Here is a 27770-nt window from a genome sequence, read left to right on the forward strand (position 1 = left end):
GACCGATAGTTCTGCTAACGTTAAACCGAGTCTCACGACCGAGCGTCTCGCTAATGAAGGTAACCATCCAAAACCCTAGAAATCCCATTACCCTCTTCTTCCTCTTTTTCTCTTTAAGTGAAATTTTCAACGTTTTCTCTGTCGAGGATTACTTCGGATAGATTTCACGATGTTGCGAAGTTTCTCGTTTTTAATAGTTTTGTTGCGATTCTTTTGTCTGGGAAGGAATTCCGTCTGGTTGGAGAGAAATTTGAGATCGATTTGAAAATGGAGTTGTATGTGCTTATATTTCTGTAAAGAATCTGTGTTTTTCTTTCTTTTGATCTTAGAAACAGTCGATTTTCTCATTTGTCGTTGAACTGTTAGATGTTTCTTCGTGGGTGTTTTTTTTTTTGTTTTAATGGGATAATTTTGGAGATTCCGAGTTCGGTTTTGTTCCACTAAGGTTATCTTTCGCCTTTCTCCTTTCGATGTGACGTTTTCTCTTCTTTTTTTCTTTTTCCTTTTTTCTGTTCTCTTCTTCCCAAATTTCCCTTTTCTGAGCGTTTTGGTTCGTTCTGTTTGCGTTGGTGGGTTTCTTGCCAAAATGGATTATTTATTTATTTTTCCTTTCTATTGGTGGCAGTTGATATTTTTGGGTGAATTTTTTTTATTTATGGTTTACATGTATTCATGAGAGAAAATTTGTGGGTTTTGATTCGTTGGCTTGTTTGTGACACTATTTGGTTTACAGGAGTGATCAACAGAGCAATGGTGGTGATTCGATTTTTGTTATTTTCATTTACTTTATCCTTTTCCATAACATTCATAGAAGTTGGGATTTCTTTTTTCAATGTGATGCTTAGAATGAGTGGTTGATTGTGCGAAATTGGTCATTTTGAACGTGTTCTATTTTCCTTGTTTTTTCTCATGTTCATCACTTTTGGGTTTCATGGGAGAATGGGGAAAATGATTAATTGACTAATCTTTTTTAGTGGCATTTAGCACTTTGTTTTCTAAAATCTGTTCGATTTCATTTTTTTGTTGTACTGACATATCTGATTTTAGTTATAATTGTCACTTGAAAGGAAAACAATTTGCAGTGTAACCTTTGATAAGTATATTAATCTTTTTTTTTCTCCATAGTTGTTGATTCATTAAGCGTCTGCTAATGTTCCCACAGATGGATTGACCCATAAAAAGTTGGTGAATATATTTGAAAAGAGAGACTTGATGGAGTTGGAAGCAACTAGTTCTTTAACTAGTTAATTTGCTAGAGTGATCATGCTTGCTAGAAGTTCTAGAAAAGTTCACTTGTGAAATTTATAGTTGGAAGGTAGATGCACTATTGCACTGTCTTCTTCTATGGGATTGTACGGTAGTTATGGTACCCTGTAATTGTGGAAAGTTGCATCTAAATTGCTGAGGCCTGGAATGCTACAATTTGGAGCACAAAGTAAATGAAAAGGAGTAAAAATACTGCTGTTAGCAGTTTATGATAATAGGAATACCATAGTGTGAAGCTTATATCTTGAAGTAGTCAAGAAGATTCTGCTCAATGTGCTTTCTTTGAGCTTGTCTTCTTTATGAAAGCTTAGTTACTGAGGGAACAGGAAAATACAAATGAAAGCTGTTTTTTGGACGTGAATTCAATTTCTTTTGTAATAGATGGAACATTTGTCTCTATATACTTATATTTGAGGTAAGCATTCCAGCTGAATTATTCTGCATTAGGTGAAGTGAGTGCTTTAACTATGTGCAAACAGTAATTAAATGCAGATGAAAACTTGACTGATATTGAAAGGCTGAAGTGAGATGAAACACTAAAGAAGAAAAGTAAGGGAAGGAGGTTCGTGATTCTGCTGAAAATGTGGAGAGGGTGGTTACACAGAATGTTCGAGATAAGTGTGGCCTTCTAGAAACTACTGTTGACAGCTCGCTGCTAACTGCAGATATTATAAAGATGGAAGAGTATAATGATGCAGTAGAAGATAGTCCATTCAAGAAGCAGGCAGAAGATACAGATCTTCAAAGTAAGTTGCCAACTCTTGTAACTGATACAATCGGGAGAAAGGAAAAGAAGGTGAAGAGTGCTTTGTCATCTAGAAAAAATGCAAGAGATCTGGGGAAGGGAAATCTGAGCAAACTGTCAGTTGATGCAGACGCCACTATGAATATTAAGCAGTTCAGCCAGGAAAATCCCCTTGGCAGCTTGTCAAAATCTTCTGAGTTTGAAACTCTAAAAAAGGATCAGATTCAACTGCTCCCAAGGCTTTCAGAAAATGAAATTTTCATGGATAGCATGGATAAGACACCATCAACAAGCAGTGTTTCATTTGTGAAGTCGAAACGGAAGGAAAGGAAGCAGAGGCTGGAGCATGGCTTATCTTCCGAAATTGTTTCAACTGAAATGCTTCCAGATAAGACACATCTGAGCAGTACTATGGAAGAGAAAGTGGAGCCTATGAGAGGGGAAAGTTTCAGCTCTATTGTACCAGTTGGATTTGTTGTTTCTGATAAGATGAAAGATGTCATGCTCTCCGACAACAATCATAAGAAGTCAACAAATGATAAAAATAATTGCAGTTCGTTGCAGTCTGCGGGTACTGATCTTGTCATAACAAAGAATAAAGAGAGGGATGATCAGGAAAATAACATGACATGCACACCTGAGGTTATAAAATATAGACGGAAGAGGAAGAATAGGATTAAGAAGAAAGACCTTAATTTCCCTGTGGATAATAAGTCAGAAGCATCTAAAGATAATCCTCCGAACACATCGCCGCAATCTTTGGAGCACTCCATGGATAGCAGAGTTTTGACCAAATCTCTGAAGGAGGTAACCACGTCAAAGGAAATGCATGATGTCTTTGAGGATGATAATTTAGAAGATCATAAGGAGCAAGATATTGATCTGTCATTGGTAAATGGTCATTCCTCTTTAGAGAGTGCTTCTGTTCTTACCCATAAGGAAAATGAAAAATTGGAGACACTGGTGGACTTGCAAGTTGGACGACCCTTATCCAGTCATCCCATAAGAAAGCTGCTTGTTCTTGATGTGAATGGACTTTTGGCAGATGTCTGTTCACTATACAATGCAACTCACAAGATTGCGAGAAAAGTTGGCCAGAGATTAGGTAGAAGTTTGATTTTTCAACTAATGTATTCATGGATGTAATATTACATTGTTTTGCTTCATATACTGATGTTATCTTCCATGATTGCCAGTTTCTAGGAGACCATTCTGTAATGAATTTCTAGAATTTTGTTTTGGGAGATTTGATGTGGGCATCTGGTCCTCATTAATGATGTAAGCAGCCTTTCTTGGTTTGGGCTTTTTGCTTATTAACTTTCTTCCATTCGTTTGGCTCCCTTTCTTTTTGTTGCTTGTAAATGAATGGTTATTTTTAAATAAAATCTGCACCTCTTAGCTATTATTTAGTTATCACTACCATACTACACAACTTGCCTTGTAAGCTTGTGCATGTCTTTCTGCTTTCCTTTGCAGGCGAAACTTGGAGCCTGTGGTTGAGTTTCTTCTAGGGAACATGAAAAGCAAATTGTTATTTTGTTGGGTAATGAACAGACATCTTACTTTTTAGCTCTTGTATTATGTTATAACTTGGTCCATGTTTTTTGTTAATTTTTTTTATTATGTACCTAGTTCAACATTTCTATTTATTATGCTCAAATGTTTTTCTCTAAGTAAAAGATGTCATGGATCATGTGTACACTTAGCTAATCTCTTATGGCTTATTCTCTTTTGTTCTTTCAAGAGTAATTTTGATGTAAGATGTATTAGATTTCATCCAGCCATCAAACCTGCTTCTTGATTTGGCATGTGTTTTTCCTTGTTATTGTGATTTGTTAGTTGAAACGTCTTATTGTTGGAAACTGTTCTTTTATCCATCATTTCTTGTTTTATGGCATGTCCTTAAATGTTATGCCTTTCAATATCCAACTCTTTTGCTTTTTTGTACCCTGAAAATTTTTTGTCTTTATGCCTCATTTTAGCCTTTGTACAAACTTGATATGATAAGCCACTTTGATTTATTTATTTACATAACCTGTCAGATGTTTTTCTGTTTTTTTTCTTTAAAGAATGTGCATTTAGAGTTTCAATTCGGTTCAACTTTTTGGAATCCCAAAATATTTGATATTATTCACATTCTCTAGTTTGGGAGAGGGTGATTGAGTCTAGGTTGAGGAAGGTTGTCATGATATCGGAGAATCAATTTGGTTTTATGCCTGGAAGATCAACTATGGAAGCTATACATCTTCTTAGACAACTTATTGAAAGATATAGAGAGAGGAACAAAGATTTGCATATGGTTTTTATTGATTTAGAGAAGGCATACGATAGAGTACCTAGGGACGTTCTCTGGTGGACAATGATGAAGAAAGGTGTTTTTCTCAAGTACATTAGTATAATTAAAGATATGTATGAAGGAGTAGTAACCAATGTCCGCACTTGTGGAGGGGTGACAACCAATTTTCCGATAACGGTTGGGTTACATCAAGGATCTGCTTTAAGCCCTTTCCTATTTGCGATAGTGATGGATGAGCTTACGAGATCAATTCAAGAAAATGTACCTTGGTGTATGTTGTTTGCTGATGATATTGTTTTGATTGATGAGTCTAGAGCTGGGGTTAATGCTAAGTTAGAATTATGGAGACAGACATTGGAAGCTAGAGGTTTTAAGTTGAGTAAGAGTAAGACTGAATATATGGAATGTCGGTTTAGTAAGCAACGAAGTAGTGATGGGAGTGTAGTGAAGCTTGGTGAGCAAGATATACCGGTGAATGATTATTTCAAATATTTGGGATCCATCATTCAAAAGTATGGAGAAATTGATGGAGATGTAAATCATAGGATAAAGGTTGGGTGGATGAAATGGAAAAGTGCTACTGGAGTGCTGTGCGATCGTAGAATGCCATTGCGGTTGAAGGGAAAGTTTTATCGGACGACTATTAGACCCGCTTTACTATATGGTACGGAATGTTGGGCTGCCAAGAGACATTATATTCAAAAAATGAGTGTAGCTGAGATGCGGATGCTTAGATGGATGTGTGGAAATACAATAAAAGATAAGATTCGGAACGAAGAGATACGTAAGAAGGTAGGTGTTGCACCCATTGAAAATAAGATGCGAGAGAATCGTTTACGGTGGTTTGGACATATTCGGCGAAGGCCTAATGATGCTCCAGTTAGAAGGTTGGAGAAATGGGAAAATATATTAGTTAAAAGAGGTCGGGGTAGGCCTAGGAAGACTTGGATGGAGATGATAGGAAAGGATATGAATGCTTTGAACCTCACCGAGGACATGGCGTTGGATAGAAATGATTGGAGGAAAATGATTCATGTGGAAGACCCAAAATGAATTTCTTTTTTGGTTCATATCGCTGACCCCAATTGTTTTGGGATGAAGGCGTAGTTGTTGTTGTTGTTGTTGTATTCACATTCTCTAGTACTCATTACTTGAAGTTGTTGTTAAAATATATGTATGTACATATATACATACATATATATATATATATATATTGTCTAGTTGCCCGATAGGGGTATTTTTGTCTTTTCTGGTAGTTGTTTCTAGAAACAACTATTTTTCTAATTTAGGATTTTTATATTTATTCATATGCATTTTTTGGTTTTTATTTTATTTTTTTTATATTACATTGGGGACCCACCATAGAGTCGTTGGGAGCTCCCAATGGTCTCTCTCTCCCTTCTAAATGTGTATAAATAGGGGATGCTTCCCTTTGTTCATTTCAAGCTTTTCAAGCCCTCTACAATAAAGTTATATATTTTTTACTTGTTGGCATTTCCTTTTTTAAGGCTTTTTGTATTGTCCCATCGTGAACTTCTTATTTGTATGGTCTTTGTGTATTCTGCAAACTTCGTTACATGGTATCAAAGCAAGGTTGTGCTCTTGGTATTGTTAAAGGTAATCATTGAAAGATTGATTCGGGAATCCTTTCATATTCTTTGCCCTCCTTCTTTCTAAGTCGCTATGGAGAATGAGCATAAGATTGATCTCTCCTTCAAGTTGAATGGTGCCAACTATATGATGTGGGCATCCATCATGAAGAATAACCTCAAAGGCAAAAAACTTTAGGGATACATGATGGGCTCTATTCCGGAACCATAACTCAAGCTCACCAAAATGGAAGGAGGATAAGAAAAGGCTCTAAAAGGTAATGCTCACACCAAAGCTATTGAAGATCATTAATCAAAAATAGAGGATTGGAAAATTTAACATGCCAAGATCCTTACATAGTTTATGAACAATGTTGAGCTCAAGATATGTGCCAACATAGCTAAATTTTGCAAGGCAAACGAGGCGTGTTTTTTCTTGAAAGGCATGTATACACAAAAAGTTCTTGCAAGATAATTTTTTCTCCAAGAAAAAATATGTATCATTAAACAAGGGGATACGAGTGTCCGTGATTATTTTAACACTCTTAGTCCTTTATGGGATGCACTATCTCTTCTTGAACCCAAATGGGTTGCGGGTGAAGATGTTGAACTAAGAAGCAAGCAAATGAAAAAAGAATACTTTTTCTAATTTTTATATGGGCTTAGGCCCAAATATGAACAAGTTAGATTTTTCCTCCTTCATAGATCTAAGCCTCTTCCTCTAGAGAATGTCATTGCCGAAATATGCCAAGAGGAAACTCGTCTTGGTATGATAAAAGGAGGAGATGAAGTGTTAGCTGTATCCAAGCCCAACAATCACTTGAAAACTTACAAGCCTCCACACTTTGGGAGGCAAAATAGCTATAATGGAAGCTATAAGAAAGCCATTTGCCATCATTGCCATAAACCAGGTCATATATGACCTAATTATCCAAAGTTATATAAAAACCCAAAGAACAAAGTTGCTTCCGTTGAAAAAACTACACCAAGGAAGGAAGAAACCAATTAAAGGAAAGGATTCTTTTTCGCTTGCTCAATTGTCGGAGGCACTTCAAATGCTACTCAAATCTCCCTCCAGATCGGGTGTCGCAATAACCTCTTCTTCCCCTCCAGGTATGTCTTCTTGGATCCTTGATTCGGGGGGCCTCTTTTCATATGACACCTCTTGAGAATGATTTATCCAACTTTTGCACTAATTTAAAAACTTCTTATGTTTCGACTGCCGATGGAACATCTTTACAAATTAAAAGTGTTGGAACTTTAAATTCTTCTAAAAACTTTTTTGTGCCAAAAGTAAGAGTTGTTCCATAACTAAATTTAAATCTTCTTTCCGTTTCACAAATTTTCGATCATGGATATGAAATCTCTTTCTCATCTAAGGGTTGCTCCGTGCAGGATCTTCAATCCGGAAAGCTGATTGGGCAAGGCCATAGGAAGGGAGATCTCTACTAGATGAACCATTTAAATCTTTCCCTCAACTCTTTTTGTAATTATGTTCAAGATACAAATATTGAAACTTGGCATAAAAGACTTGTACATCTAAGTTTTTCTAAGATGTATATTCTTCCTTTTGAGAAAAAATTTTGGAATGAGAAAAATTTAGTTTGCAAAGATTGTATCTTTGGAAAAATAAAACCAACTCCCTTTCCAAATAGAACCTTTATCTATAAGTGACCTTTTGAATTAGTGCATTTGGATGTTTGATGACCTTTTTCTGTTATATCGAAAGGATGATATTCATATTATATTACCTTTATTGATGATTTCACTAGGTATGTATGAATATACTTTCTTAATTTCAAATCCGATGTCTTCTCCTTTTTTAAAAAATTTCATATGATTGTCAAAAATCAATTTTCAAGCAACATCTTTATTCTTAGATCTGATTCGGATGGTGAATACTTATCAAATGAGTTTCAAAATTATTTAGAATCGAATAAAATTTGTTACTAAAAATCATGTCCTAGAACTCCTCAACAAAATGGATTAGCTGAAAGAAAACATAGGCACATTTTATAAACCACTAGGAAACTACTTATTTCTAAAGATATTTCAAAAAAAATTTGGGCCGAGGCCGCTCTAACATCAACCTATTTGATAAATAGAATGGTCTCATCATCATTACAAAACATATCCCCTTATGAAAAATTATTTGAAAGAACACCCGACTAGAATAGGATGGAGATCTTTGGTTGCAAGTGTTTTGTGCTTTTTCATAAAAGAAATAAATTGTCTCCAAAAGCCATTGAATGCGTATTAATGGGTTATGGAGAAAACCAAAAAAGATATCGATGTTTTAATCCTAAAAACAACAAACTATATGTTTCTAAAGATGTAACCTTTTTAGAAAATGAAAATGGTTTTGAGAAGACTAAGGAAAGCAATGAAATTGATTATACCTTCTTATTTGATCTCTTGCCACAAGAAGAGTTTGAATTCTTATGATGATTCTTTGGATGACATGGGGGATAATCCCCTAAATATCAATGAAAATGGTGATGAAAATGTGGAATAAGTGTAAAATTGCCTATGAAGAGACAATACGCATACAATCACAAATACTTTATGAAAGATGTGCATGAAGGCACTCACACAACACTTGAACAAAATACGCACAAAAGCATAAAAGTAGCAAACATGCACTAAGGCATGCATTTTATAGAAAAGAGCAAATGCTTGAGACTCTCAAGCTTAAGAAATAACAAGGGGGAAGACCCCTATTTATACAAAAGCAAAGGGGTACAAGGGGGGCTCCCAAAGGAGTCGTTGGGGAGCCCCCAACGGTCACATTTGTGACCGTTGGGGGTCCCCAACAACTCTATTGGGGGGGACCCCCAATGCACCTTTATGAAAAAGGAAAAAAAATAGAAAAAAGAAATACAAAAAAAATAAAAAAGAAATTACAACATATTCCAAGTGGAATATGCGCAAGATGTAAAATTACAAGAATGCCCTTTTCGGGTATAAGAAAATAAAATATGTATATATATATATATTTATATATATAAAGATATGTATAAATATATGATATATATGTATATGTATCTCTATATATAAGTATATATATTTATACTTACAACAATGGTTTTGGAGATACATTTTAACACCCCCCTCAAACTTACGGTGCGATAACCGCAAGTTTGTTAAGAAGGAAATGAAATATGGGCGAACAAAGAGCTTTTGTGAAGAAGTTCGCAAGTTGATACTCAGACGTCACGTACGGTAGATCAATGACCTTCTTCAAGTATTCTTCCTTGACATAATGGCAGTCCATCTCTATATGCTTTGTTCGCTCGTGAAATGTGTGATTCTTGGCAATATAAATTGCACTTTTGTTGTCGCAACATAACTTTGTTGGTTCTCTGTTAAGCACTCCCATATCTTCCAAAAGGCGTCGAATCCATACAATTTCTGTGGTAGTGGATGCCATGGCTCTATATTCTGCTTCAGTGGATGTCCAAGAGACCTTCTGTTGCTTTTTACATCGCCATGAAATCAAAGACTCTCTTAGGAAAACACAAAAGCCTGTGATGGAGTGACAGTTATTAGGGTCACCTCCCCAATCTGAGTCAGTATAAACAAGTAATTTTAATTCAGAAGAGGAAGATAAAAATACTCCCTTATTCACTGTTCCCTTTAAATATCTGATGATGCGAAGAACAACACTCATATGAACTGTTGTAGGGGCGTGCTGAAACTGACTGGTGATGTGAATAACATGTGACAAATCAGGTCGAGTGATGCTAAGGTACATTAAAGAACCTACCAACTGCCTGTAAGGAGTAGGATCAGTTAGAAGAACACCGTCACCAATCTTCATTTTTGATCCCACGACTTCAGGAGTTTCGCAAACTTTGTTATCAGAAATCCCTGACCTGTCAATAATCTCACAAGCAAGTTTAGATTGAGATAGGAAATAACCACGTTGAGAATAGGCAACCTTAATTCCAAGAAAGTATGTCAGAAAACCCAAGTCTGACATCTCAAATTTTGAAGTCAAGACGGACTTAATACCCTTGACTCCTTGAACATCATCACCTGTAATTAACATGTCATCAACATAGAGCAATAGTATCACAATTCTTGCATCAGATTTTCTAGTATCAGTATAACAGGAGGAAAAAAACCATTTTCCAGCATTACACTGATGAATCTATCATACCAGGCTTTGGGGGCCTGTTTCAAACCATAGAGGGTCTTTCGAAGACGAAGAACTTTATCTTTAGGAATCTTCATGCTTGGTGGAGCATCCATATAAACTTATCCGTTAAGATCACCATTCAAAAAGGCATTTTTCACATCCATTTGAAAAATGTTTCAATTTTTAATAAATGCAATAGTAATAAGACATCTAACTGTAGCCATTTGGGCTACAGGAGCAAAAGTTTCATCATAATCAATTTCATACTCTTGCCCATATCCTTTTGCGAATAAGCGAGCTTTATACCTTTCTAGTGATCCATCACTCTTAGTCTTAACCTTAAAAACCCATCGACAACCTATAGTTTTTTTTCCTATGGGTAGAGTTTGGAAATCCCAGGTTTCAGCCTTGCTAAGAGCGTTAAGTTCATTTTGCATAGCTTCTTGCCATTCTATACATTTTTTAGCTTCTTCAAAATTTCTAGGTTCAAAATAAGAGTGAATAGCACTAAGACAAGCCCTATATCGGGGTGAGAAAGAATCAAACGAGACAAAACGAGTTGGAGGTTTTCTATTCCTTTCAGATCTTCTGTGGTTGAGAGTAGGAACAAACTCACTATATTGATCAATAGCACTTCTAAAGGTATCTTGGTTTCTTCGAGAATAGGTTATTGGATCACTAGAAATTCTACCTTCTTGTTCATTGGGTGAGTTATATTCACCATCATTTTCCCATCATGGTTTGATGATACATCATCATCACTAGATATGTTATCATTGCTAGACAATAAGTCAAATAAGGAGTAATCAACATTTTCTTGTTAAGAAACATTTTTTTCAAAGCCGCTTTCATTTTCTAAGAATGTTACATTTCTTGAGACATATAACTTATCATTTCTAAGATTATAACAACAAAACCCTTTTTGAGTTTCAGAATATTCTAGAAAGGCACAAGGAATAGCCTTGGGAGAGAGCTTGTCATTTTTATGAGTAAGTATAAAACACTTACACCCAAAGACTCGTAACCTATTATAATCAGGTTCAAACTTATGTAATACCTCAAAATGAGATATTTTTCCCAATATCCTAGAGGGTAAGCGATTTATCATATAAACAGAAGCAAGAGCTGCTTCAACCCAAAAGTTTTTAGGAATGTTTTGGGATATAAGAAGGGTCCTAGTGGTCTCAATGATGTGCCTATGTTTCCTTTCGGCCAACCCATTTTGTTGAGGAGTTTTAGGACAAGACCTTTGGTGAACAATTCTGTTATCCTCAAGGTATTCCTTAAATTGATAGGAGAGATATTCTCCTCCAGAATCACTTCTAAATATCTTTATGTTACTGTTGAATTGATTCTTGATCATTGTATGAAAAGTTTTGAAACACGAAAATACTTCATGTTTGAACTTTAGAAAATAGATCCACGAATATCTGGAAAAGTCATCCACAAAAATTACATAATAAGAAAAGCCTCCTTTTGAAGCAACAGGTGCGGGTCCCCAAACATCTGAATGAACAATTTTGAAAGTTTTAGAAGAGAACATAGTTCTTTGCTCAAAAGGCAAACTCTGCATTTTTCCGAGAATACAATGATTACAAGAAAATGAACTTTTACATAGGTCTTTTGTAAAGTGTAAATAAGATAACTTGGTGATATTAGGATGACCAAGTCTTTTGTGCCACACATTTATATCTTTGTGTTGGGCAACATTACAAAAAAAATTTGGAACTTGAAGAGAGTCCATATAGTATAAGTCTCCCTTCCTAAAGCCTTCCCCAATCGATTTCCCGGACTGGCGATCCTGTATTAAACATTTATCACAAGAGAATTTAATATCGCAACCATGGTCCGAGAGTTGAGAAACCGAGAGAAGGTTTAAGTTTAGTTTAAGCATAAATCTAATTTTTTGAATAAAAAAGTCTTGAGTTTCAAAATTACCTATGCCTTTAATTTAAAGAGAGGTTCCATCCGCAGTGGCAACAAAAGATGGAGAGACATTTTTTGAGTAATCGGAAAGCGAAAATATGTTTGGAGACATGTGAAAAGATGCACCGGAATCCAAAAGCCAAGAGACTTTACCTGGAGAGAAAGGAGTAAACACGGCGGCACCGGAGGTAGCTCCCTTGAGGAAAGGTTGAAGGGCTTCCATTATTTGACTTAGAGAGAGATTCACTTGAAGATGCCTCCTCTTTTTGCGGTACCCCGGTGGTAGCCATTGCATGAAGCTTCTTCCATTTAGGACATATGGGTTTAATATGCTCCGGTTCTTTACATAAATTATCAATAATTTTGCTATAGTCCTTTTTCCCTCTTTGCCCACCATTTTCACTTTGATTTTGTGGTTTAAAATGAGGAGGACGATAGGTTTTTACATTGTTTTCGGGTCTTGATACGACATTGACCCCATTGTTTTCTTCATAATTACAAGGAACCGCAAGAACATTTGATCCTTGTTTACATAAACCCATACGAGTCTCCTCACCACTTAATTTGGTGAGTACATCTTCAAGAGAGGGAGGAGTAAACGATGATAGAAGAGATGACCTTATTTGCTCAAATTTGGGCATTAGCCCATTCAAAAAGTTGAAGAACTGATCTTCTTTAAGTTGCTTGTGACGGAGTTCAATCGCCTCTCAACTCCATTTTGGTTCAAGCATGGCAAACTCGTCCCAAATGGAAGAAAGATCGGCAAAATATTTCCTAATAGTCATTTCACCTTAAGTAAGAGAGAGAGCCTTCTTTTGAAGGTAATACTTATGAGATAAGTCCCTTGACGTATACATTTTCTCAAGATAATGCCAAGCTTCCGATGCTTTCTTGAACTTAATAATGTTGACATTAATCTTAGTTTCAACGGATGAGAAAAACCAAGAAAAAATCTTGAAAATTTTCATTTCCCATTCATCGTGCTTCTTAGAATACTCTTCAAGGGCTTTGATTTTTTCTTCTCCCTCAAGAATCTTGATTTCACTTCCGTTTACCACCGTAATTTTGGGTTCCGGTTCCGGAATTGTGCCTTGTACATAACCCCATAGCCCCTTTCCTTTTACGTGAGCCTCTATGTTCCCGACCCAAACATGATAGTTGGACCCATTTAGTTTGAAGCCAAGAGCAAAATAAGACTCTTTTTCACCCATTAAGGAGTAAAGATGAAGGGAGAAAATGCGTACCAACACAAAATTTCAAAAATTGACTTGCACAAGATTCTTCTAAAATATTTGAGAAGCAAGATCCACCGCTTCAAACTTCAAAAATCCGAAGGCACGCTTTTCGAGGCACTCAAAAAAGAAGAATCCCACGGTCCTCTATCACCAACCTTGCTCTGATACCATGTAAAATTGCCTACGAAGAGACAATACGCATACAAGCACAAATACTTTATGAAAGATGTGCACGAAGGCACTCACACAACACTTGAACAAAATACGCACCAAAGCGTAAAAGTAGAAAACATGCACTAAGGCATGTATTTTATAGAAAAGAGCAAATGCTTGAGACTCTCAAGCTTAAGAAATAACAAGGGGGAACACCCCCGTTTATACAAAAGCAAAGGGGTACAAGGGAGCTCCCAAAGGAGTCGTTGGGGAGCCCCCAACGGTCACCTTTATGAAAAGGAAAAAATAAAAAATAGAAAAAAGAAATACAAAAAAAATAAAAAAGAAATTACAACATATTCCAAGTGGAATATGCTCAAGATGTGAAATTACAAGAATACCCTTTTCGGGTATAAGAAAATAAAATATGTATATATATATATATATTTATATATAGAGAGATACGTATACATATATGATATATATGTATATGTATCTCTATATATATATAAGTATATATATTTATACTTATAACAATGGTTTTGGAGATACATTTTAACAATAAGAACCACATATAAATAATGATATTATTGATAAACCTATGCAAACCTATTCCTAGTGTGATCAAAGGAATCCTCTAAATGCTTTAGAAAAATATTCTCAAAACTCAACTTTAGAGGAAACGTTTTTTAGGAGATTCAATCGTATCTCCAACCCACCAAATAAATTTGTATCCTATGACACATTAATACCAAAATATGGGTCATGTCTAATTGCATTACATTCCTATCATGAATCATCTCATTATAACGAAGCAAAAAATCTTTTACAATGGGTTGAAGCTATGAATATGTAGAACTTAGTGCTCTTGAAAAAGCTAAAACATGAGAAATAACTTCATTACCCATAGGAAAAAAATCTATAAGATGTAGATGAGTTTTCAAAGTTAAAACCAAGAGTGATGGGTCTCTAGAACGTTACAAAGTTAGGCTAATGGCCAAAGGATACTCTCAAGAGTATGGTATTAACTTCGAAGAAACATTCGCTCTTATAGCTAGGATTACTAGTGTTAGGACCCTCGTAGCGATTGCATCCATTAAACAATGACCCATTTATCAATTAGATCTAAAAAATGCTTTTTTAAATGTTGAATTAAATAAAGAAGTTTGCATGGATCCTCCGCCGAGGGTTTGCATTAGAAAAGGTAAAATTAATAAACTTAACAAAGCCTTATATGGTTTAAAACAAGCTCTAAAAGCTTGACATGATAAATTTAGTAATGTAATGACTTATCTAGGTTTTTATTCATGTTACACTGACACTGCTCTTTTTGTTAAAAGTACAGGTTTTATTGTTGTTATTCTTCTATTTTATGTAGATGATATGATTATCACTAGAAGTGACAAATAAAGAATCAATGACATTAAGAATATTAAAAAAAAAAAATTGACATGTCTGATTTAGGTTTTTTAAGATACTTCTTAGGTATTGAAGTTGCGTACTCTCCTAGATGGTACATCCTTTATCAAATGAAACTTGTTGTTGACATTTGTACTAAGTCTGGTATTTCAGATGATAAGAAGATAGAAACCCCATAAGTAATTAATGCTAAATTAGGGTTAGAAGATGAAACTCTACTCGAAGATCATACTCCTTACCGCCAACTTGTCAGGTCACTCATACTTATCCATCACACAGCCAGATATAGCTCATGCAGTTCATTCCGTCAGTTAATTTCAACATGCTCCTGCCATTGTGCACATGAGAGTCTCTTCATTGATTTATATGCTTATCGTGATGCCGATTGGGGTGGAAATCCCAATGATAGAGTCTCAACTGCTAGTTTTTGTGTATTTTTAGGTGACTATGATTTCATGGAGATGCAAGAAGCAACACAAAGTATCTCTATCCTCAACTGAAACCGAATATCGTGCAATGGCCACTACAACCATAGAGATCATGTGGCTTCGAAGTCTTCTCAGTGATATGGGCATAGTCATCTCCACACCTTCGAAGATGTGCTGCGACAATAAGAGTGTAATTTACGTTGCAAGCAACCACACCTTCCATAAGCGTACTAAATATATTGAGATGGATTGTCATTATATACGTGATGAATATTTGAGAGAAACTATTATTTTGTCATATGTCACATCAGAGTATCAGTTGGCGGATTTCTTCACTGAAGCTCTTCCTACTCCTCGCTTTATTTTTCTCCTTAGCAAACTTTTGGTTATTTTTCCATAAGTTTGAGGGGGGGGGTGTGTATATATATATATATATATATATATATATATATATATATATATATATATATATATTGTCTAGTTGTCCGATAGGGGTATTTTCTTCTTTTCGCATAGTTGTTTCTAGAAACAACTATTTTTCTATTTTAGGATTTTTATATTTATTCATATGTATTTTTTGGTTTTTCTTTTTCTTTTTTTATATTATATTGGGGCCCCACCATAGAGTCGTTGGGGCCCCAACAGTCATAAATATGACTATTGGGAGCTCCCAATGACCACGTGGGAGCTCCCAATGGTCTCTCTCTCCCTTCTAAATGTGTATAAGTAGGGGATGCTTTTCCTTGGTTCATTTCAAGCTTTTCAAGCCTTCTTCAATAAAGCTGTATATTTTTTACTTGTCGGCATTGCCTTTTTTAAGGCTTTTTGTATTGTCCCATCGTGGACTTCTTGCTTTATGTTCTTTGTGCTTTGCACTTGTCCATTATTGGACTTGTTTGATGCTTTTGCATCTTTTGGTTATAATTCCGCATACTTCATTACAATTGTCACATTAGCATACACTATAGTAACTTGAGAAAGATAGCTGGATTTATCAAGCTAATCTTTTGAAATAGCTACCTAGCCTACCTTATTTTAAGTGAGGACTTACACTGAAGATTCAATTCAGAAATATTCTTAAGTCAGCCAGTTGTTCGTTTGAAGTAACAATTAGTGCACTAAATAATTAAGCAGATTACTGAGAATAAGAGCACATGTAAATGTAAGCAATAGGACATACCTAAAGAGACATAGGTAGGACCTGGAGAGCACTGAGGGCAATCTCTCACCTTACACCACAATTCGAGGATCCTAAGGGCTAACTCATTCATATCATCAAATGAGATGGTAGTGCCATTGTCTAGTAGCCAACTTGTCTTATGGCATTCAAGGACATAATGACATGAATCATGAATGTAGATCATGTACTGTGAGGAATGTGTGCATTTCTTCCTATAATATTGTTGTCATGAATATTTTAATGGTCATCTACTTGAATGTTTTATATTCTGGACTATTAGTGCTAATTGATACATGATGGGCCAGAATGAAATGATTATATTGAAAAATAAGGCAATTTTTTTTCTTTCTGACCATTCTCTCTGTTTATTTTTTATGCCTGTATTTTTTTCTGTGTGGTATTAGCAGCTTAATAATTTATAGCCTCAGCCTCAGAATGTTGTGATTAAGAGAGAAAAATGTTTGGATACTCATCTTTAGTTTCTTGTGAGGGGTATTGCTAGGGGCATAAGTGGGTCAGGTAAACCTGATCTGAGCTGCTTAGACACTTGGACACTATCCTATCCAAATTTTGTAGACCCATGGATTGGGATCGGGACTTTGGTCCACACCTGGACCTATTTAAAAAGCAGGTATATTCTTGGTTATGAAACTTGGGACCCAAAATTTGTGTACCCAACTTATTTCTATACCCTAGCAAACCAGTTCTCACATGATACATCTGAGCTCACCTGAACCTCTTTATACATACACCCACAACAACCCCAACTGAGGATGTGCAACAACTCACACTTGGGCAGATAAAAAACTGATTAAATTGATATTCTTACCAATTCAAACCTACATGAATGTTGAACCTGATTTATATCAGTTTGGGTTTGTGTCCAGTTTTTAGATTTGATTCAAAATTGTATCTGATGAAACTTGACCTGAACCTACTCACTCACACCTCCATATTTCACTTTGATAACCTTTGGCACCATAAGGTAGCAAGTTATATATATTATAAGGAACCCCATAGTTAGAACTCATAGGGTGATGTTTTGACAAAATCTGACCTCATGGATGAGTTCGGCATGGTCAAAATAGTAGGAATCAACTTTTGGATCATAGTTTTTGGACATAAAACCATGTTTTTTTGAGGTTTGAAAATTTGGTACATTGTAGGTCATTGATTTATAACAAGATTTATAACTCAAGTTTAACATAACATTGTTAAACTTGTCGTACCAAGCTTTGGGGGCTTGCTTAAGCCCATACAAAGCTTTTCTTAACCGAAAAAATTTTCCTCTCTCGATCTAAAGACCGAGAAGAGGATCCATGTACACTACCTCATTTAGGTCACCATTAAAAAAAGTGTTCTTAACATCAAGTTGGTAAATAGGCCATTTTCTAATAGATGCTAAGGTAATGAGTGTTCTAACACTAGTCATACGAGCTATAGGAGCAAAGATCTCATCATAGTCTCCTTTGGTCTTTTTTCTATAGGTAATGGTTGAATTTTTTAGGTCTTGGCTTTCTCGAGAGCGCCTAGTTCTAAGCTGATGGCATCAATCAATTCAGGAATTTCTTTAGCCTCATTGTGGGTTGAGCGTTAATAAAAGGAGTGAATAAACAAAAGACATGTTCTATATCTAGGTGAAAAGCCTCGTATGACAAACTTTCCAGGATGTCTAGAGGATCTACTAGATTTTGCTCTTGTGAATACCTATCAAGTGCACATGGGGGGATGTTCAAGAGTTCTTCTGGAATAAATTTGAATATCACTATTCTGGGTATCTTCCATGAGAACACTAGAATCATCAACATGCATATTATCATGATCATTGTCATGCATAATTTCATCAGAGGTATTCTTTGGCAATAAGTCAAACAAAAAAAGAATACTCGAAATTATCTTTAGGCTTATCAAAGTCAAAACCACTTTCATTTTCAAGAAAGTTAACATTTTTTGAGGCATATAATTTATCATTTTCTTAGCATCTATACCCTTTTTGGTTATTGGCATAACCAAAAAACACATATTCAATGGCTTTGAGAGATTATTTATATCTTTTATCAATAAGTACAAAACATTTACATCCAAAGATTCTTAAGATTTTTAAATCTGGAAAAGTTTGATATAATTTTTCAATTGGGGATATGTTTTGTAAAGATGATAAAGGCATTTGGTTGATGAGATATACCACACTTAAGGCACTTTCAGCCCAAAAAAAATTTCTAACATTTTTTGAGATAAGCCAAGTTCTCGTAGTTTCTATAATATGACGGTGCTTTCTTTCAGCTAAACCATTTTGCTAAGGGGTATTTGGGCAAGATCTTTGATGTAAAATCTCATTTTCTTTTAAATAATATTTGAAATCATTAGACAAATATTCTCCCTCTAAATCTGATCGAAAAATGACAATATTGGTTTGAAATTGGTTTTGTATAATTTTGTGAAATTCTTTGAAACAGGAGAATACATCATACATTTGCCTAAGAAAATAAATCCAAGTATACTTAGTATAATCATCAATGAATATAACATAATAAGAGATCCCTCCTTTTGACATGACTGGCGCAGGTCTCCATACATCATAATGCACAAGTTCAAAAGGTTTTGAAAAAATAAAAGTTCTAGGACCAAAAAGAATCTTCTTCATTTTTCCAAAGATACATTTGTTACATATAAACTCTTTATTACAAGAGTCTTTCAAAAATGAAAACGGAATTAACTTAGATAAATAAGAAGACCTAATCTTTGATGACATACAAAAATATCTTATTCCTTGACAAAATTACAAAATGATTCTTTAGGAAGATGAAGAAAATCCATGTAGTAGAGGTTTTTCCTCCTATTGCCTTCCCTGACTGGTGATCCTTCACCTAATATTTTTTTGATGAGGAGACCTCATACCCATAATCCAAAATTTTAGAGACAACTAATAAATTTAAATTAAATTTTGGGACAACTCTTACTTTTGGTACTTGAAATTTTTGAAAATGTTTCAATATTTTTAATTTCTAGATTAGTTTCATCGGCCATAGAAACACAAGAGTTATGAAAAGTTTTTGTGCATTCGGATAAGAAGGATTCTAAAGGAGTCATGTGCAAAGAAGTATCAGCGTTAAGAATCCAAGAAAGTGTACCTAGAGAAGAGGAAGTAGATACGACATCAACGGAAGTAGATGTGGAGGAGTTCTTAAAGAATAGTTGAAATGCTTCTGTTAGATGTTTAGTAGAATCTTTAAGTTCTCCTTCTTTCATGGTACCTTCACCAACTTTTTGGGGTGGTGTTTCTTCAACGGTTGCTACATTTCTTTTGAACTTGGGACAATCCAGTCTAATATGTCTCACTTCTTGGCAAAAGTGACAAATAACTTTTCTTCTTCCTTCATAGTTATATGTCCCTCCTCCATTGTTATCTTTTCAAAATTGAAGAGGTTTATATGCTTTGACATTGTTACCGGGTCTTGATACAGCAAGAACCTCCTCACTTCTCTTAATCATGCCAAGTTGGGTCTCAACTTAGTATCTCTCTCCTAGAACATCATCAAGAAAGGTAGGTTCGGTCCTATGCAAGATATTGGACCTAACTTGCTCAAACTCAGGTCTTAACCTGAATAGGAAGGAAAACAAATGTTCCTCCGCAAGTTGCTTTTGCCTCATTTCAATAGTGAGACCTTCCCAATTAGGCTCAAGCAATGCTAATTCATCCCAGATAAGTGAGAGAGTACCACAGTAATCTCTCACGCTCTTATCTCCTTGTTTAATAGCTCGAATTTTTTCTTGTAGAAAATATCTTCTTGTCAAATCGTTTTACACGAACATACGCTTGAGAAAAATTCAAGTCTCACTTTCCTTTTTTAATTTGACTATGTTTGCCACAATCTTGAATTCCATGCTATTAAGGAACCAAGAAAGAATTTGGGCATTTTCGGCTTCCGAATGTAAACTCCCTTTCTTCATCATTGAGAAATTTTACTTGGTCACCATCTTTTTTGGTGAGTATGAGTTGTGATTCATATGTAGTACCACTCACTTACCCCCATAATTTCTTTCCCTTAATATGATGCTCCATAGCGGCGAGCCACATCAAGTAGTGGAGTCATTTAGCTTAAAGACAATCACCGTCATGGATTCTTTTTCGCCCATTTGGATGAATAGAGTTGAAGAAAGATGGGGAGAGTTGTGGAGGATCCTTCCTTTGCAATCATGAATTTTGGAGAAGCTTTACATAATCCCAAGAGCCTTTACCTCTGATACCATGTCATGAAACAAGCGAAAATACAATGATAAACCCACTAAGGGGTAAACAAGAAACAATAGAGAGTGCACAAGCACTAGTCCACCAAGGGACAATATTTTAACCAAGTGAGAACAATTACAAAAGCACAATAAGTGCACACAAGAGCCACTATGGGCATACAACACACACAAGCCACTAAGGGCACACACAACACAAAAAATATATAAATTCACTATGAAAACACTTAGAAAACTTCCATGTTACAAGGGGTTTGAACCCCTATTTATATACGAATTAGAGGGAAAGGGGCGCAGCACAACTAGGCATTGGGCTAGCCCCCAACGGTCATAAATATGACCGTTGAGTGCAGCCCAATGCCTAGTTGGACTGCCCCAACAACCATATTATACAAAATATAAAAAAGAAAAAAATAAAATAAAATAAAAAATATGGCAAGCCTCTAATAGACTGACACCATGGGTATTTCAGTAGAACATATATATATATATATATATATATATATATATATATATATATATATATATATATATATATAATTGACATATAATTTAACAATGGGTTGGGTGGGGGCTAATACTTTTCCCATACAGTTGTACGTTTAAATGAGATCCTTTTTTCCCTCAACTTCATTGTGTTTAAAGTTTAAACATATACAAATCCACATTTTCTGCACTTCCATATTTCTCTAAGATTTACTTACTGTCTCACATCTTCCTTGTCCTCCTAAAGGACGCTGCATTATTCTTGTAGTCTATGCACACCCACACATATGGATGGGTTAACCAATTGCAGTGTATAGACAAGGGAACCGTCATATATATGCTTGGAGTACTAGCAAATATGTGTAAGTTATTATTTGGAATTTATCATGCTCTCCCCATTTGGTGAAACAACCAAGTTATCCTTACAAGTTAATAAAATATCTTCCCTAGAAAATGTGAGAGGTAAAGGATGATTTTACCAAGAACACTGTGGCCACAGTGAAAAGGCTTTCCATCTTCTAGCTAGAAAGTGGGAGAGGTAAAGGATGATTTTACCAGTAACACTATAACCAGTCTGCCATGGTGAAAAGGCTTACCATATTCTCTTTCATATTCTTTTGAAGATTAACATAAATGTTTTGAGGAATTCAATGAGCCATAAGAAGAATGCCATGGCATTATGGAAAAAGGGATTCTGACATTTTAGTAGTTGGTAACTTTGCTATTCTTAGGGTCTTGGACTATTCTCATCAATCCAGGATGGATGGAAAGCAGTTAAAAAATGGTTAATTTTGTTATATTTTAAAAGATGATGCCCATCAATAATGTCTTATTAACCAATTCTGTCTTTTGACTAAGTTGCTTAAATATTATATGTCAAATATTTAGTCCAGCTATAATGCTTGAAACAGGTGTCTAACCAATGTTTTAGTACATTTGCTTGCTTTTTTAACTGAACCGATACCCGAAAAAATTGACAAAGTTTTATTTATTGTCTCACATACACATACCTACGCATGCATGTATGTATTAAAGTGGTAGTCATATATTAACCATATACCAGGGACTTTAGGCATCTGACAGTGGCGGTCCATGGCTAGGGTGTAATCACAACCTTGATCATAGGAACCTTGATTTTAACTAGTTTTGGTCCATTCATTTCTATGGTTTCAGATATGAAATTTTGATTTCTTTATTTCCTTTCTCTTGATTTTTGCTTCTTACTATTTCTTTTTCTTGATTGTTATATTATCCTTACTTTTGTTAGATAATTTCTTTATGGATTTTATAAAATTAATCAAAGATGTATATCAGTGGTCCATTTGGTGTATTCTGATTCTTCTGCAGGAAGTGAACCTCTCACAGTCTCACTTGTGGGCGATTCCAAGAGTTCATGAACTTGCTTGAGGACTGGGGGCAAAAATTGAAGTGCTTGCAGACTTTATAATGACCTCCCATGTGAATGGCTTTGGCCATGCATTTTATTGTTAAAATTTGTTTAGAATATGGATTTGGACACAGGTTTGTTAAAATGTGTGTATATATATTATACACTTTTAAACTGGTTTTCTTCCCTTTGTAATAGGTAATACCCTCTAGGGGTATTTTTTGTAATTTTGTAAATATGTAATAGGTACTGCCCATTAGGGAAAGATTTGCCTTTTTTATTTTATTCTAATTTTTGTCATTTGGAATAGGATTGAGGGCTTGTTAGTCAAAGCCCTTATAGTCATTGGCAGCATCCCAACGGCTATATTTATAGCTGTTGGGAGCTCCCAACAGCTATATGGGGCTTCCTTGGCCCATTTTGAAATGTATATAAAAGGGACCTTTTGTCCCTATTTTCTTTAATGCTTTTTCTAAGCATTCTATCTCAATAAAGGATTATTACTTTTATGTTTTTATGTTCTTTTGTGATCTTATGTATTTTTCATTGTTTGGCTTGTGTTTTGTCCTTTTTGGACTTGTGCTTGTGCACATTTAGGCTCTTTGTAGCCATTGTATGCACTTGTGTTCTTGTATTGCCTTTAGCATTTGTATTGTTCCTTGTAGGACTTGTACTTGTGCTTGTGGACATTATGGTTTGCTTTCGGCTTTATTTCATTACATGGTATCAGAACAAAGAATTTTTTCTTGGTATTTTGTCTCTTTGGATTTTGGGACTCTTTGGTTTGAATTTGTGTTTCGTGAAGAAATCATGATCGATATATGGCTTGGATTCAAGGGAGATCTTGACTCGGTATGTATTTTAAACTTTTATATATATGGTTATTTTTACTTGAGTTGTTTATCTCATGCATTATGCATGAGAAAGCACTCATTTTTCTTATCTTTGAAAAAACTATTTGTTATTTTTTAAAGCTCTTTTTGAAGTTTCCTTGTTTTATGATTATTAATTAGCAAATGATTGAGCTTTTTGAATTCCCTTGTGTATATGGGGTTATTCGTTAAAAAATTAAAAATGTTTTTCAAATTTATTGTTAGATTTAATTGCATTCATATTTGTGCTAATTTAATTTTTTTAGTAAATGTTTTCATAAGGCACATATTATTTTGTGAAATAATATTTATGCATGTGTGTGCTTCTATGAGATCTAGTTTGAATCGTAGATGTTTTATTTCAACACTTCATGGTTATAAATGCCAAAGCATGTTTTTATGTATAACTTCAAATTCATGTCTTTTTGTTTTGAGGGTTGTGATCTTTTGTTGAGGCTAATCCTTGAGAGCATGACTTAGAAACTTGTGAAATTTCTATGGATGCATATTGCGTACTTTTAAATTATCTTTTGTGTAAAGTTCTTGGTAGTCTTATTTGATAATGTATAAGTTTTTTTTTGTATGTGCATGAGAATATTTTCATGCGTGAGCACTTTATGAGATTTCGATATGTTCTCTTTATACATGACATGTTGGTATTCTTACCATGGTTAGATTTGTAATACATTCTCTTATATTGTATCTTAATATGCATTGGATTTATAGGATCATATTGTTCTTTGGATATTATGATGTTTTTTATGCATGTTTTGTTCTCTTGGTCCTTTAGTGACCCTTGTGATTGTGTCCATTTCTGGCTTGTGTTCTTGCCTCTTGGAGAGGTGTTTATTATGAGTGCACTTATTGCGCTTGAATGTTTTGTATCATACATGCTAGTATATCATAATCATTAATAAAAAATATTTATTGATTTTTTTTTTAGGGCTCGAAGACCTTAATGGCATTGGTGCCTTGTGATTGTGATATCTCTTGGACTCGTGGCTCTTTAGTGAACATTGTCTTACATGTTTTTACATTGTGTTACCTCACCTGGGATTTAAGTATTATGTTTTTTGCATACTTGGTAATAATAAAATATTAATTTGTGAATTATGAGAGTTTTCTTTGTATATGTGCTTTGTGGTTCACTTTTGTACTTGTCTATTTTGTATCATTGGTAGACATTCTTGTTTGTAATTGAAGACTCTCATTAGTGGACATTTTATCTTGTCATATGATTGCATTTATTGCATGAATTTACTAAACTCATTTTAGGATTCAAACTCTTGTTATTGGACTTGATTTGAAACTTTTGTTGTCAAATCAGTTCTTGTTTTCTTTATCCGTGGAAAGTGATTTTCAATGTTTTTCTTATTTTCCTCATTGTTTGGCTTAGTCCATCTTTGTTATTTGATACATCCATTATTTTGTTCGGCCTTTCGATGTGAGTTATGTGCACCTCGGTATTGTGGAGCCAGAGTTGTTTGTTGGGGTGAGTTACGTATGCACCTCTATATTTTGTCAGTTTAAATTGTTGGTTTATGAGTGTTGTATTGGCACTTATTTTGGCTCTGACTGACGGTTGTTTAACCTTTGGTTCTATGAGTGAGTTATATCACTTAGTTGTTTATTTGACCCTTGTTTATTGGATGCTCATATCGATCTTTATTAATGATGGCTCAGTTGTTATTTGCTTGTGACCATTATTGGTTCTTATGGATTAAATCTCTTATTATTGCAAAATTTATTGCTTTGATTTGAATATGACATCAGTTTGTTTTCATTACAGTATTTTTACCTATCTTGTTTCTCCATTCTTCTCTCTCATTTTGAGTGATTTTTTCTTTGGATAAGAAATTTTATTTATCAGTTTGTTTTCTATAGTATTTTTACCTATCTTGTTTCTCCATTCTTCCCTCTCATCTTGAGTGATTTTTTCTTTGGATAAGATATTTTGTTTATCAGTTTTACAACCATGGTTGTGGTGAGTTATGTGCACTCATTGTAGCTTATAATATTGATGGCGGTTTTACAACCATTTGTGAGGTGAGGGATGTGCACCTCTAGTGGTTGTAGCTGATATTTATTGTCGGTTTAGACCGTCGATATAGCCGGGGCATGATCACTGGTTTGGTTATTGCTGACATTTGTGTTTGATCTCTTGTCTATTGTGTTGATACATTTGAATTTTGAGGATGTTGAGTTGGAGGTCAAAGAGGTGATTGCTTGTCATGAGCAAACTATTGAGATTTGCAAATATATTTCTTTTGTTATGATTTTTGTGTAATTGGAACATCTGTTTTGTTTATGGGTTTTGTGTAATTGGAACATCTGTTTTGTTTATGGTTTTTGTGTAATTGGAACATCTGTTTTGTTCTCTCTGTAAGTTCTTAAAGGTGATACGGGTTGAGAAAAAAAATTTGTTTCTGATGCATCATATCATGAAGATGGAGATAGCCGATGAAGGCATTTTGTAAAGATTATCAATGAAAACTTGGATCATTTTTTTTGCTTTGTATTTTCAAACTTTCAGTAATCACATTGAAAGTTTAAGTTTGAAGGGGAGTGTTAAAATGTATTTAATCATATATATATGTGTGTGTGTGTGTGTATTTGTATATAAGGGTATATGTATATATTATCAAATTTAAACTGTTTTTCTTCCTTTTATAGGTAATACCTTTTAGGGATATTTTTGTAATTCTGTAAATATGTAATAGGTACTGCCTGTTAGGGGCAGATTTGTCTTTTTTATTTTATTCTTACTTTTGTCATTTGAAATAGGATTGAGGGATTTTTAGTCAAAGCCCTTATAGTTGTTGGGAGCATCCCAACAACTATATTTATAATCGTTGAGAGTTCTCAACAGCTATATGAGGCTTCCTTGGCCCCTTTTGAAATATATATAAAAGGGACCCCGTGTCCCTATTTTCTTTAATGCTTTTTTTAAGCATTCTATCTCAATAAAGGATTATTATTTTTATGTTTTCTTTTGTGATCTTATGCATTTGCTATTGATTGACTTGTGTTTTGTTCTTTTGTGGACTTGCGCTTGTGCACATTTAGGCTCTTTGTAGCCATTGTATGCACTTGTGCTTGTGTATTGCATTTGATATTTGTATTGTCCCTTGTAGGACTTGTGCTTGTGTATTGCCTTTGGCATTTGTATTGTCCCTTGTAGGACTTGTACTCATGCTTGTGCACGTTATGGTTTGCTTCCTGCTTTATTTCATTACAAGGCCTTGGTCCAGACTAGAGTGAGGACACTAGTCTTGTACGCAAATCCGAACTTGGTACCATACAATATCAACACCACCGAGCTCAAGTCAAGGTCTATGCCAACCTTGTTCAGAAGTGGGGTAGACTATAGATTTTGCAACGAGTCAACTATATTTGGGAACTTGTCAGAATCTATACTGGCCCCATCTCCTGGTTAAACTTAATTCGTGTCTTAAGTATTTGGCTCTTGAATCTGTTGAAATATCTCATAATATTATGCATCTTCCTACCGACTATGTTGATCTGTCTTCTACAAATCAACAGACAAGCTTGTGACTATTTACATTTTTCGTGCAGGATGGGTCCTTTTGCACGACAACGGGTTTAACTACAATTGGAAAAAGACACAAGCCATTGGTTTTAAAAGATTTGAGGAAAGTATGGGACCAAGAATGGGAAAAAGGACCATATACACCTTCAAGCACATTGTTGGTCGATGATTCTCCTTACAAATCCCTCTCTAATCCTGTGAGTATAACTACACATTTATTGAATTATCCACAGAATGATTTGTCATCTTCTATATCCTTTCATCCATTTTTGCATGTTTGTCATTTTACTTTTATTTAAAATACCACTGACAGTTGCTTCTTCTTTGCTATTTAGCCTCATACGGCTGTTTTTCCGCAACCCTTCGTATTTGATGATGAAGATGATGATGCTTTAGGTGATGCTTTTTTTCATTATATTTTCTTTTGTTGTTCAATTTCATGGTCTTTTTGACAGAATCTAATGAACATGATTTTTGGTAGGCCGAGGAGGAATTATTCGGGTTTATCTAGAAGGTTTAGTGATGGCAAATGATGTTCAAGAATATGTAAAGAATAATCCTTTTGGTCAGCCAGCTATTTCTGTTGATCATCCAGATTGGGACTTCTACAGACGGGTGATGAAGACTAGATGAGTTATAAAGTGGGTTAGAATTTGTTGGTCGATATTTTTCTTGTATGCCATTATTACTTTTGGTTGGTGATAGTATCGAGTCTGGTAAATCTAACTGATTCTTGTAAAGCTCTGTTCGAGAGAACCAGTGTTCGAGGGATTTGCAAAGAGAGGAAATAAAAAACTGGACTTCAAGGGAATTGGATTTTAAATGAGTTGTGGATTTCCTCGATTATTT

At 34.8% G+C, this 27770-nt stretch overlaps 1 protein-coding gene across 2 annotated transcripts; it reads left to right on the top strand.

The window, feature by feature from the left end:
* On the top strand, positions 1 to 27732 carry LOC149818860 (uncharacterized). 2 transcript variants are annotated; one of them, XM_089984643.1, is made up of 7 exons: positions 1 to 59; positions 1163 to 3116; positions 3208 to 3289; positions 3488 to 3554; positions 26948 to 27118; positions 27257 to 27317; positions 27403 to 27732. In XM_089984643.1, the coding sequence occupies exons 2-7, from the start codon at positions 1943 to 1945 to the stop codon at positions 27552 to 27554; spliced, it is 1707 nt and encodes a 568-aa protein (XP_089840769.1). In that variant the 5' UTR covers positions 1 to 59; positions 1163 to 1942; the 3' UTR covers positions 27555 to 27732. The 2 variants fall into 2 exon arrangements, with proteins under 2 accessions (XP_089840769.1, XP_089840770.1); XM_089984644.1 differs by lacking the exon at positions 1 to 59 and adding an exon at positions 242 to 275.
* Positions 27733 to 27770: the final 38 nt, after the last annotated feature.

The sequence above is a fragment of the Nuphar pumila genome, chromosome 13 (assembly GCF_984573655.1).
Source record: "Nuphar pumila chromosome 13, dmNupPumi1.hap1.1, whole genome shotgun sequence".
NCBI lineage: Eukaryota > Viridiplantae > Streptophyta > Magnoliopsida > Nymphaeales > Nymphaeaceae > Nuphar > Nuphar pumila.

Excerpts from the sequence above, each read along its gene's own strand:
- LOC149818860 (XM_089984643.1), top strand. The coding sequence starts at position 1,943 with ATGGAAGAGTATAATGATGCAGTAGAAGATAGTCCATTCAAGAAGCAG. Across the intron at positions 27,119-27,256 it reads ACAAATCCCTCTCTAATCCT|CCTCATACGGCTGTTTTTCC; the intron begins GTGAGTATAACT and ends TTTGCTATTTAG. Across the intron at positions 27,318-27,402 it reads TGAAGATGATGATGCTTTAG|GCCGAGGAGGAATTATTCGG; the intron begins GTGATGCTTTTT and ends GATTTTTGGTAG.